Below are 12,659 nucleotides of genomic sequence, written 5' to 3' on the forward strand. Positions count from 1 at the left end.
CTAAGGCTGATGGAAGTTGTAGACCAAAACCTCAGGAGGACATCGGGTTGGCAAAAGCTGCCTTAGACAGAAAGTTATACATCTATTACTCATGTGGAATTGCTGCCTACTGATCTGTGGGAGGACTACTTGCATCTCTAGAAGCAACAAGGTCAGAAATGAAGGTCAGGGTTTCAGTTCTCACCTTCACATTTTTCTCTTCTTCTTTCTCATTGCTCTGCTCCCCCTCTGCTGGTGCCTCTCTGAATTGTGGCAGGGAAGAGGGGGAAAGAGGAGAGTTATAGAAAGGAACATCTAGGCTCTGCCTTGGATGTGCAATCTAAGTCAGGGGGAGGAGGACCCAAGGGGGAGGCGGGCTTCTTTAAATGTGCCCTTTCTTTCAGAACAAAATCATCAGAAGGAAGCCTTACAATGAGCAATTTAAAAACAATACAAATAAAAACAAAGCTAGAAACTGAGCAACATTTGGTCACTTCACTCTCTTCTCCAACCTGCCCCCCCCCCGAGATTACAGTTCTCACTTTTCCTTGTGTTCCCCCTCCTTGGAGGTATTGATGTTGTCGCCATCTGCCAGATTGTCCACAGCAATGGCCAAGAAGACATTGAGCAGAATATCTGGGGTTGAAAGTTCAGAAAAATGTAACCTGATGCAATGGGGTAATAACCACTCTGAGACAACACACCCTCAGGATGAAGGCTGTGCCCCCGTTAAAGACATGTGAACAGATTAATCATACGAGTTTTATTTGTTCATTCTAGCAATCAAATCTATATAAACTGTAAAAGCAATAGTTCTGAAAGAAGTTGTATACTATTATTTGCTGTTAGATTATGCACTAGTGTATCCTAGTCAGCATCCTCTTAGGAGAGGCATTTCATCCTGTGCGTGAGGGAAGCGAGAATGTCTCCTTCTAGATGATGCTCCTCATCTGCAGTTTCATAAGCATGTAAAAAGAATATATGCTGCCCAATCAAAGCATGTATCCCAGCATTCACAGATGCAAATGCCCTGACTGCTGCTACCTGCCCTGTACCCGATCCCTATTTAACCACTGCAGTAGCAACCACTATTCCATCCTAATGTAACCATGGGAAGGTCAGCTTGATTTCTAACTTCAGGGTCTGGAAAGGTGAGGACCTGAATTAAATTTGGGGGCCCGACTCAGCAATTTCTCATTAGCAATCTAGCAGCCTAGCATCAATCCTCTTGGACTTAAGGTCCATTAATCTTCACCGCCACCTGAACAATCAAAGGATACAGTTGCCGCAAATGAAGAGGATGATGAAATAGACACAGACCAGCATACCTGGGAAATAGGGGCCGCCATAGGCCATGATCCCATCATACATCACTGCATTCCAGTCCTCCCCTGTCAGGATCTGTGGCATGAGCAAAGGGAACAACAAATATAATTAAGATTGTTCCACAATTAAATGTTGTTGTTTTTTAACTACTTATTTAAAGTACTTATATGCTGCCCGCCAATACATTTATTACAATGCAATTAAAACAAATCAATAATAAAATCAATTAGAGGTAATAAATAATGTAATTAGCACAACACTCAACTCTACAGCAGTGTTCCTTGTGGTATTCTGGGGATGGGGAACTTGTGACACTCCAGATGAATGCAAGATAAAAACTCATTGTCATATAATCATCCCGTTAACAAATCAGAATATGTGCTTAATAAAGACCAGACCCAAGACTTGCTCATACTTTCCCCTGGGGGAAACCCACTCTTAGTGCTCAGTTGGAGCAAACAGCAATTTAAGTTTTCCCCAGATTGACATTTGCTCCGAGTTAAAGAGTGAGTTTTCCCTAGGAAAGGAAGCAGGGCAAGGAGAAAACTACTCGGCTGGACTCACGCTTTCTAGGCATGGGATAAACAGAAGTGTGGAAGAACCCTTTGTCTAACCACCAAGTAAATTTTGTGCAAGCAAATTAGGATGACTGTGAACAAACCAGTAATCGCTTATGTTAAATTCTTGGAAATATTTAGGGACTATGAGATAGTTCAGATTGTGAGCTTAAAATATAACATAATAAAATATTCAGAAACAGTATAAACATTAGCCGATCTTTGTATATATCAGCTTCCTACCATCCGAATCTCTCTTGCTTATAGCCCCTAAACGGCTAGCAGCACCTTACTCTAAAGGAGCTGATAAGAACTTGGATCTTAGAATATGGTACCCTATTTTCAACTACTGAAACCTCAATACCTAGCCTCTGTAATACGGTAAGAAATGTTTCAGAACTATTGTTGCTTATCCTAGTGGGTATGCTTTATATTTTGATATCCATGTGTTATTAGAAGTATTTGTTTGGTAATAAAATAGAAGATGAAATCAAATATTCTCTTGTACCTGGTTACTGTATACGAAACCAAAACTGAACATGACACAGTTTTAGGTATGCACTTTGTTAAAGTGCTTTTATCAGCTACAGGTGGTAAATTGGCAGCCTAGGGCTTCCAAAAGACTGTGATTATAAACTGAGAACACAAAGTCTAAATTCATGACACCATACATGTCTTTCTTTCCCTATCAAAACTTAAAACCCCCAGAAAGCTAGGACCAGTCACAGTTTTGTGTTGCTTCTCCCACAGAATGTATAATTAATATTATTATAATTGTGGTGATGAGGTGGGGTAAACCAAGGCCTGTATTTTTAGAATTTTAGGGTCAGCTAAATTAGAAGTGATTATGGTGTACAGATCTGAGGGCAAGAATTGAAAGCTCAATGGAGATTGAAAGGATCTCTTTATTTTTGCTGTGAAACCACTACACCCCAACTGTTTTACTTCTGGTGGGATATATTTCCCATTTTGGAGTCCCAACCAAGAAAAAAGAGAACTGAGGTGCAGAGGTTAACAGGGTTGAAAGCTCAGGTTGGCGCAGGGACCCTGCCCACCTGTTCCTTCCTTATATGGAATTGGCCACAGAGCCGATGTGAGCACACTAGTTTTGCCTCTCGTTCTGTAATGGATACCCATTAAAACTGTAACATGTGATTCTATGGAACTTTAAGCTCTTTTTTCTTCTGTGCACCAGGGTCAACAACCCTTCAATTATTGAAGGGATCACACTGCTTCCTTGTACTGTTCTTGAAGTCTGTTTCAAGGACACAACTGAGTGGCTCCTAAGATCACCCATGAGCCATGGGAAGCTGCATTGACAGCTGTTGCCATTCCCTCCCTCTTGAACGTTTTTTAAATAATAATAATAATAATAATAATAATAATAATAATAATAATAGTGGGGTGGGGAAGTTGACAGGATTGGGATCCAAGTGGGAAATAAGGGGCTTCAACCATTTGTCCCTTACATAGCCCAGTCCCCAGCAAGCACCAAAACCTGTCGAAGGCTGGTCCCAGCCACCCCACTTGTACCCCATGCCTGCTTTTACCTGGAAGACTGTGAGCAAGGCCTGGGGGAAAGTGTCAAAAGTACTGCGCTTGGTCTGGGTCTCATCAAAGTTGAACTTGCCCCCAAAAAGCTGCATGCCCAGCAATGAGAAGATGATAATGAAGAGGAAAAGCAAGAGCAGCAAGGACGCGATGGACTTCATGGAGTTCAGCAAGGAGGCCACGAGGTTGCTCAGCGAGGCCCAGTGCCTGGAAAGCAAACCAGGGATGGATAAATGGGTCGAGGGACTTGGGGCACTTCAGCTCACAGGTAAGAACCAGCACTACTAGAATAGAGATGGGGAAACTGGCTCACTGGCCTCCAACTCTCACCAGGCCCTGCTAGTATGGCCAATAGTCAAGGGACAATGAGAGCTGTACTCCAAGAACATCTGCAGGGCAACAGGCTCCCCTCCCCTGATGTAGAGGAAGCAGATGTAAATTGATCTTAGCTTCTGAGGGAAGAGGCTAATATAAGTGCAATAAGTACATACTGACCACCTGCCTAGGGTCCTATAGTAATATATCTTCAAGCCATAAGCAAATCAACCTGAATTTTCTAGCAGGCAACCACCTTGAATTAAGCTAACCCCGATTGCATGCCCCAGCCCTAAGCAATGCCACCCAATCACCCATGACCACGACCACCACCTGACCTGGTGACTTTGAAGATCCGTAAGAGGCGGACACAGCGAAGCACAGAGATTCCAAGAGGTTGCATGATCTCAAACTCTACCAAGACAGTCTCCAGGATTCCACCACATACCACAAAACAATCAAAGCGGTTGAAGAAGCTGACAAAATAGGCCTGTAGTCCCAGGCTGTACATCTTCAACAGCATCTCCATGGTGAACAGCGATAACAGTACTTTGTTAGCATAAGCTGTGGCAAGAAAGAGTAGAGGGTCAACAACAGGTATATGGGACAGCATTATGCTCCTAGTCCTCAATGTTAATTAAGTACCACACAGTACACTGGGTGTCAGACAGACTGGAGGACAGATGCTTCTTCACAGTTTCCATCTGCAAAATGGGAATAATATGATGAAGACTCAAAATATTTTGAGCTGGATGAAAATGGCAGAGCAGAGAGGAGTAAATGGAGACTCCTCAGCTCTCCATTTGACCATCTTCTGCACTTCCCTGTTGATCCTTCTCTACAGAGTAACTCACATATACAAGGCACTTTGGAATGGGTGGGGATGAGATCAGCTGCCCAAGTATTTTTCAGCAAGCCTACAAGTTCGAAACAGGGATGGTCAACTGGTAACCCGCAAACTAGACTGACCAAGCAGCTGTAGGATTTATATCATGCATTTCCAAACAATTCATGCATATCAGCTCAAGTATGGGCAATTTCAATATTCTCAGGGACCATCTCATTTGTTCTCCAGACATCAGTCCATCCAGAGGTAGAAAATCCACACAGATGTGTAAGTGGTCATGCTCCATATCAAAGCTGGTGTCAGTTAGGATTTCCAGTTATGAAGCACATGTGCTCAGGGCAGGCAATGCATTGCATACAAACATATGCAGTTACATATTACATACTCGGCACACATAAATCTAAAGAGAGGAATGTAAAATATCTGAATATCTGTGTTTCTTATGGCTTGGACATGTTTTTCTTTTACTTGCAAATAGAACTGTGGGCAAAGTTTTCGCTATGTCTTGGTAAAGGTTTGTTAGGGCAGGAAAAAGCCAGATAAAATTGCCTTACAATAGGGATGGAGAAATGGTGCCCCTTGAGGCATCAGTGGGTTCCCTTTACCCCCCCCCCCCCAGCCAGCACATGCTGCCCAGTGTCAGGTCACGGATGGTGGAAGTTAAAAGTCCAGCAACACCTTGAGGATCATGGTTCAGCCACTCCTGCTACAGAACAGGAACAGTAGATGGCAGTCAAGAATTTCTAAACCAGTGTGTGGTTTTGTTTAAGAGAAGTGGAACAACCGAATGTTGTTTCCCCAAAAAAATCAATAGTTGGGGAAGGGAGGCAACAACCCCCACCCCCCACCTCAGCCAATTGTATATTAAAAATTAATTCAAAACCATGTTCCTGCTTCTCAGTCCTGACCACAATCACTAAGCTACCCTTGTAGGCCACATCCATACCATACATTATCCGCTTTAAACAGTGATGGTGCTCCAAAGAATCCTGGGAACTGTAGTTTGTTAAGAGTGTGGGGAGTTGTTAGGTGACCCCTGTTCCCTCACAGAGCTACAATTTCCAGAGTGGTTTAACAGTCAATCCCCCTTAGAGGCTCTCCCTGCTCTGCACTAACTCCTGGACAATACTCCCTTGCTGGCGCTAGTATACATTCCCTGTGTCTTGCAACCCTACCTTGGATTTGCGTGAGCCAGTCGGGCTGATTGTAATGCTCAGAGGCAATTGTGAGAGTGTTGAGAAAGACAAGGAGCAGGACCATCCAGTAGAAAGAGACAGATTTGACAGCCAGGCGGCATTTCTTCCGGAAGAGACGGTTGATGCGTCGCACTCGGCGGCTGCAGCAGAGGGGGGATGGGGGGGACAGATATCACTGATGAGAGCCAGAGAGCAGGAGAGCCCTGGGCAGAGGGGAAGGCAGCTTTCATCCTACTCACCCAAATTTGGTCTTGGAGAGCTTGCCTCTGTGGAAGACAGGAGAAATTCAACAAGAGAATTAAACACAACTCTCTCTCAGCTGCAGTTGAAAGCTGAGAAATTACAAATTGATCAAGGATACAGGGGCAGCAGTTCTTAGAGGAGGCTCACAGACACTGCCAGCATTTCACATTTCACAGATATCCCAAACCCAAATTAGGGTTGCCAGGTGGGGCCCCCCCCCCAACATTTTATTTATTGATTTATTTTGCTAGCCTTTATGCTACACCTCTAACTGCAACCTGACAGGAAGAAATGAAGGAGATGCAAAATGTCTCCCATCACTGCATCTTCATGCCAAGAAAAGATTGCAGGCAAGAACACTAAAAAATAGCCTATCTCTTTCTGTTTCTACTATCAGAAAGTAAATATAGGACCGTAGAATCACCTTCTAAAGTTAGAAATATAGGACCGTAGAAATATAGGACCGTAGAATCACCTTCTAAAGTTATCTCAGCTTTACCGCAGTTGCTCAGTTTTATGATCTGGGCTGGAATCTGACCTTCTTGTAACCACTGGGTTAAGCCACGGTGCACAGAGGTTAAAGCAACAATCAAGAGTTGGGACAGCCCAACAATGTGTCTCCCCCTCTGCCCATCTCTATTCTGCCCTACCCTAGCAATTATTTTCTCATGTTCAGCTGCCAGGGGTGCCCCTACTCTGAGGCAAGATGAGGCAGTTGCCCGAGAAAGCATATTTTGAGTGCTATTAAGGGAGAAAGAGTGGGACAGCGGGTGGTAACTAGACCTGCCAACGGAAGCCACTGCAAGGGCTTCTGCTTTTCTTCCCCTCGCCTCCCCCCATTCCTCCCTCCTCCCTGCCAAATTGGCTCCAGCAGAGATCAGGATAACCCCCAGAACAGTGTACAGGGGGACGAGAGGGCAGATTATTCCACCAGGCAAGCAGGAATGCTTGCACTGACAGAGTAATCTGCTTAGCATTATTCTGAATTCCTCCCAGCAAGTAGCAACATATGGGACCCAATCCACTTGGACTTTCTCGTGTGCAAATCCTACTAAAATTAATATAAGCTGCTGAAGAGCACTGATAAATTGTGCCATATTAAGTCACAGGGGTAAAGGAACTGCGTCATGTTTAACTTAAGGGCCTAAAAATGCCTTAGACTGGTTCCAGCCACTGCTACATTCTTGGCAAGACACACTCGCCCTTCAGTGCTGATTTGGGCACCATTGCAAAGCACTCTTGCCTGAAAGGAGAGAACACACTGTGGTAAACAGGAGGAAGTGGTTAGCGATGTAGGTTAGGTTCAAACTATGAAGCACTTTCTAGGCTTATTTTAAACCTAGAATCAAAGCTATCTGGATGGTAAAGTTGCAGCCTCTCTGCATTTGCCCATAGTCTTGTTTTCAGGACACTGAGCTAATCCGCTCAGCTGCCTAGCTGCCACTGCTGCTGCAGGTGCTCAGCTGCCTACCTCTACCACTCCTCCATCTCTTCTATTTTACACGGAGTATGTGATGTCACTGTGGTACTCAGCCTCCTTCATTCAGCATGGAAACAGAGGAAGAGCCAGAGTGGTGCAGCAGCACACATTGGCAGAGAGGAGAACTGTCTCAGCAGCAGTGCCCACCTGCCTTCTTGCTTGTCAGCCCACCCACTTTACATCATGCAAGACCACCTGCCCAGGTGACTGAGCCCAGACTAGACCTGGAAGAAGAGGGCAGCAGCAACAGGAGTGCCTTCCATAAGCTTCAGCTGGTGGTGGCCCAGCTGTGCCTCTAACTTCTGTTGTCTACACTCTGGTAACCTCTGGGTTAGATTACTGCAATACATTATATGTGGGACTGCCTCTGAGGATGGTTCAGAAACTTCTGCTGGTGCAGAATTCAACAGCCAGGTTGCTCATTGGGGCAAGACGATTTGAGCATATAATGCCAATCCAGGCCTGACTGCACGGGCTGAGAGTTTCTGGGGTCAATTCAAAGTGCTGCTTTTTACCCACAAAGCCTTTAAAGAGCTCAGGACCACAACACCTCAAGGACCATCTCTCCCCATATGAAGTGACCCAGACCCTGCAACCATCTCCAGAGGCCTTTCTTTGTGTGCCTCCACAGAAAATCCAGAGGGTAGCAACATGAGAGCAGACCTTTTCTGCAGTGGCTCCCCATTTGTGGAATGCTCTCCCCAGGGAGGCTCGCCTGGTGTCATCATTATTTAGGCGCCAGGCAAAAACGTTCCTCTTCTCCTAGGCCTTGGCATTTTAAATTGGGGGTGGGGTGCTGTTTTTGTTTGTTAATACATTATGTAATTTTGTGGGTGGGTTTTGTCCCCCCCCCCCGGTAAACTCCCCTGTGAGTCAACCCCAACCCAAAGAAACTGAAAATGTAACATTACTGTACTAATCCATTCTGCCCTCCCTCCCTTTGACTAAGGAAACTCACAAACTCACAAACACACATCGCAGCAATTGTTCTGGTGATGCTCTTCCTCCCCAACATTCTCCGTATTCACTGAGGTGGTTTCACTGGCAGGGAGACTGGCTGGGGAGAGAGAAAAGCAAGTGGGATTTTCAAAAACAGCACAAACCACATTAAAGTCAGTGTTGTGGCATTAAAACCACAACACTGACTTCCCTTCAGTATCATGAATGTGACACTGGTCCCATTCATCATAAGAGTAGGTTGAAAGTTTGAAAAGTTAAAATTTTGGCTGAATTAATGAAATAAAGCAAACTGCCTTTTGTTTCCATTGCTACCACCTCTGTTGCAGTGACAGTGGTGCTGAAATTCCCAGTTGCCATTGGCTGGGGCCATCATTTTGCTTTCCCCATAATGCCCTTGTGAGTGATGCATATCATCATGTGACATTATTCCAGGGGAATTATAGGGGGGCGGGAATGGCATCTGCCAACAGCTGTCCACTGGGAGCAGCATAATGCAGACCAGAGGGAGGAGGGAGTCCATCTCTGAGACAGAAAATTCAAAAACATCCCACAACATGAGCTCAGCCCAACACAAGAAATTCGTTTTTGTTGTTGTTGTTCCCAAATGTACTTCTAAGGCTGAATACAAAAACGTTTTTTTTAAAAAGTAAGAAGTAGTTTGAAAAACCCTTCTCTTCCAATGGTGTACACATACTGCCACCTCTTATTAAACAAGTTTTGCAGGTGTTCGAAACAATTCAAAAAACTGCTTATCAAGAGGCAAAAATCAGGAAATGTGTAACCATATTAAGCATTTTCAAACTGCATTCAACTTTGGAAGACAAAAACCTGTCTCCAGCTTAAGCATGAAGATGGATGTAACATAAAAAGAAAATATGAATGAAATCAAAGTAGGCTGTGGATGAAGCATAGGTGGGGGATTGGACAGAAATACATGATAGGTTTTGAATATATATTTTTCTGCTTAGCTCTTAAAGAGAATGAAACATGGCTACTTATGGAAGAAAATGAGGAAATTACTGTGGGTGTCGGTGGAGTGACTGCTGTATCTGAACCATTTCTTCTTCTTCTTCTCCGTCAGGTCTGCCACAGTCACGCCTTCCATAAGCAAGGCAGGGATGAATGACATGATGGAGGGATGAATAGGAAAGGAAATAATTTAGGGAAAGGGGTAAATGAATGAAGAATAACAAACTAATGTGAGTTACATAACAAAGACAATGGAGAAAAGTGGACAAGTTTCTCTCGCTCTCTTCAGATTGCTTTTTCTTATGTCAAAGTTGCCAAGATTAAAGAAAGAAGCAAGGGCTCCTCCACCCCCGATTTGCACTTCCTAGTACTGAAAGCTACAGGGCCAGACTTGCGCTTTCCACACTCCAGCTGATACTGTGCTTTCTGGGGATGTACATCCAGGGGCGAACGAAGGCACAGGGACAACCGGGGTGGGGCTAAGCAGGTGCATGTGTGGCGTTGCTACGTACGACGCATGCACTGTATGTAGCGACGCCGCACATGCGCTGTACATAGCAGTTTGCCAGTGGTGCCGCTCCAGCACTGTACGGATGGCGCCAGGATTCTCTGCTCGCGGCTGCAGCCGCCAACGGAGGATCCTCCACATGCAGCTGTGGCTGCGTGGTGGCTGCTTGCACAGCGGCGGCAGCACAAGCCCCCTCAGGGTGCCTTCTTGTCACACACACCCCCCCCAGACAGGGCCCCTGCGTCGCACCGCCCCCCCCCCCGCGCCCCCATTGCGACACCACTGTGTACACCCCACTAAACTCCAAGTGGGTGTGACACAGCCATGAACCTTTATGAAGGTACAATCCGATACCATATTTTTCATCATATTTCAGTGGAAATGTTAAAACTGATCAAAAACATTATTTTAAAGTAGTGTTGAACAAATTCTTAGAAGTTTACTAAAAAGTGTTTTAGTGCTAACTAACAGATCAGCAGAGAAAAACGGGCACTAAAATGGTGCTAATTGAAAAGGCAACATGTCGTTTTTAATTCTAAAAAAGGAAATTTTCGCTAGAGCACTTTCCCCTCATTTATCTATTTATATAGCTGTGTCTAAAATAGACATAAGGAAACAACAAAGGAGGGGGGGTGGAGGCAGTGGGAAGCAGGGGAAACACTTGTGATTATTTTCATTACACGTACCTGTGCTATTTTTCTAGAAAAAATGGTGCTAGTACTCGCCTTCCTTGTTTTCTTATAATGGCTATGGCACCCACCTGAGAGGTGCTGGAACTAAGTTCCTGTGAGTTCTGGCTTTAAAAAAGCCCTGATAGATTCTTTGCCTTAATTACAACAGGTCCATGCTTTAAAGCTCTGTGCCTGAGCTCTCTCTCTCTCTTGCTCCAGAGCTTTCCCTGTGAAAACCCACTCTTTACTGCTGAATTGGAGTAAACGGCAATCTGCTGAAACCTGCATTGCTTTTTGTCATGCTTCAGCTTTAAAGAGCAGGTTTTCACAAGGAAACCTGTGCCTGGAAAGAGCAGGGCTAAAGGTAAGTGTGGATAAGCCCCTAGTTGGAGCACACTGGGACTCCTCAAGTTGCCTCCATTTCTGAGATGGTAGTCAAAGATGCAGAAGGGTGAAAGGACCAAGATTCTCCAAATTTGTCCTCAGCTGACTGGGGAGGGAATACAGATGAGATGAATAGGAGACTCATAAATATCTGTCTACTCACAATGCTGACCTTAGTTGCTCTTACCACTTGCTCAGCGACCCCAAAGTAACTAATGAGGTCCCAATGAACTAATTAACTCAGTGCCAGGGGTTTTACCCTTGGAACTCTCTTCCATTTTCCCTTGCTGCAAATTATAGCCATGGGGAAGGGTACGCACAAGTAAAAGCATGCTACTAATTGGCCAATTCTGGGCATTGCTGAAGGAAAGAGCACAACCCCTGTATCCCTTCCCTCAGCAAAAGGCAGAGGGAGAAAAATAAAGAGACAGAGGGATCGGCCTGGCCTGCCCTTCTGTTCTGTTCCTGCCATCCAGCCATGTCCCCGACTGCCAGATCCACCTGCTTCCCCAGTAGGTACACGGCATCCGACTCCCCTCCCTCCTCTCCACAAGAAGGATCCCTTCCCCAGCTGCCAGTTTGCTCAGGTTCTCACTAATCTTGCATCGCTGCTGCTTGGATTGATTCCTCTCTAATCCCCTCACCCAGAGCTGCCACAAGGCCCAGATGGTAGCATCCAGGCCACTGACTAAACTGTCCCCTCCTTCAGCAGGGCACTGTTCTCTGGCAAAGCAGGGCTAGGAAGCTGGCAGCGGGTGGCAGGCGGAGCCCTTACGAGTGTGCTTCTCGTCTGCCTCGTCCCCTTCCTCGTCAGGCTCTATGTCTTCGGCCTGCGTGATCCAATCCAAATAGCCCTTCAGGTCTTCCTCCATCTGCTGCTTCTCCCGTAACTTTTGGAAGTCACCCCGGGCCTTTGCCTTCTCTCGCTCCTTGGAAAATTCTCTGTGGGGAGAAATGGGTCAAATTAGCTGCACAGGCCAGCTTAGCCATCTGCTGAAAGACACCTGCTGGTGCAAAGCCCGCCTGCCAGTAGCACAGCCTTTGATCCAGCTGGTTGTCATGTGTTTGGCACAGCCGGAAAGCTCTCTGGGTGCTTAAGGGACACACAGGGCTGAATCAAAACATCAGAAAGTCAGAGCAGGGAATGAGAAATTAAGTACAAGCTCCCACCTACCTCCACAAACATATAATACATACACTCCAATGTCAGGATCATCCACGCGCCAGCTACCCACAGATCTGGCCACCTCAGCTAGGCCACAGGTGTCACAGGCAGACAGCGAACAGAAAATACACCACAAATGGTCAACCTGTGACATGGGGTTATGACAGTTCGTGGCACTTCTGAACCACTCCTGAAATCTGTAGCACTCCTGGCTATGGCATACGAGAGTCAGGCCTGAATTCTTGCCTGACACGCTAGTTCTGCACTGCTCTGCTCTACAGATCCATAGATTAGAGGCAAAACCATAACAAGGCACAGGGTGACAAAAGAGCAGCCCTGCTAGATCAGATCTAGGGCAGCATTTTGTTCTCACAGAGGCCAGCCAGATGCTTATGGAGATTCCACAGCAGGACATGAGCACATCAGCACTTTCCCACTCATGGATCCCAAACCTGTGAGGTAGATTAGGCTGAGAGACAGTGAATGGCCCAAGGTCACCAAGTGAGCT

At 45.7% G+C, this 12,659-nt stretch overlaps 1 protein-coding gene across 5 annotated transcripts in view; it reads right to left on the reverse strand.

Moving 5' to 3' along the window:
- Positions 1 to 12,659, reverse strand: part of CACNA1F (calcium voltage-gated channel subunit alpha1 F) — a 65,139-nt gene that overhangs the window by 38,858 nt on the left and 13,622 nt on the right. For 3 of the 5 annotated variants that reach the window (XM_077921040.1, XM_077921038.1, XM_077921037.1), the window contains 10 exons: positions 11,762 to 11,928; positions 9,475 to 9,552; positions 8,461 to 8,551; positions 6,011 to 6,037; positions 5,751 to 5,911; positions 4,067 to 4,292; positions 3,413 to 3,620; positions 1,260 to 1,380; positions 522 to 615; positions 185 to 242 (listed from right to left, as the gene is read on the reverse strand). In XM_077921040.1, coding sequence (XP_077777166.1) covers positions 185 to 242; positions 522 to 615; positions 1,260 to 1,380; positions 3,413 to 3,620; positions 4,067 to 4,292; positions 5,751 to 5,911; positions 6,011 to 6,037; positions 8,461 to 8,551; positions 9,475 to 9,552; positions 11,762 to 11,928 — 1,231 coding nt within the window. The remainder of the gene's footprint in view (positions 1 to 184; positions 243 to 521; positions 616 to 1,259; positions 1,381 to 3,412; positions 3,621 to 4,066; positions 4,293 to 5,750; positions 5,912 to 6,010; positions 6,038 to 8,460; positions 8,552 to 9,474; positions 9,553 to 11,761; positions 11,929 to 12,659) is intronic. The other 2 variants (XM_077921042.1, XM_077921039.1) reach the window with 1 other exon arrangement.

This window comes from Podarcis muralis, chromosome 17 (genome assembly GCF_964188315.1).
Source record: "Podarcis muralis chromosome 17, rPodMur119.hap1.1, whole genome shotgun sequence".
NCBI lineage: Eukaryota > Metazoa > Chordata > Lepidosauria > Squamata > Lacertidae > Podarcis > Podarcis muralis.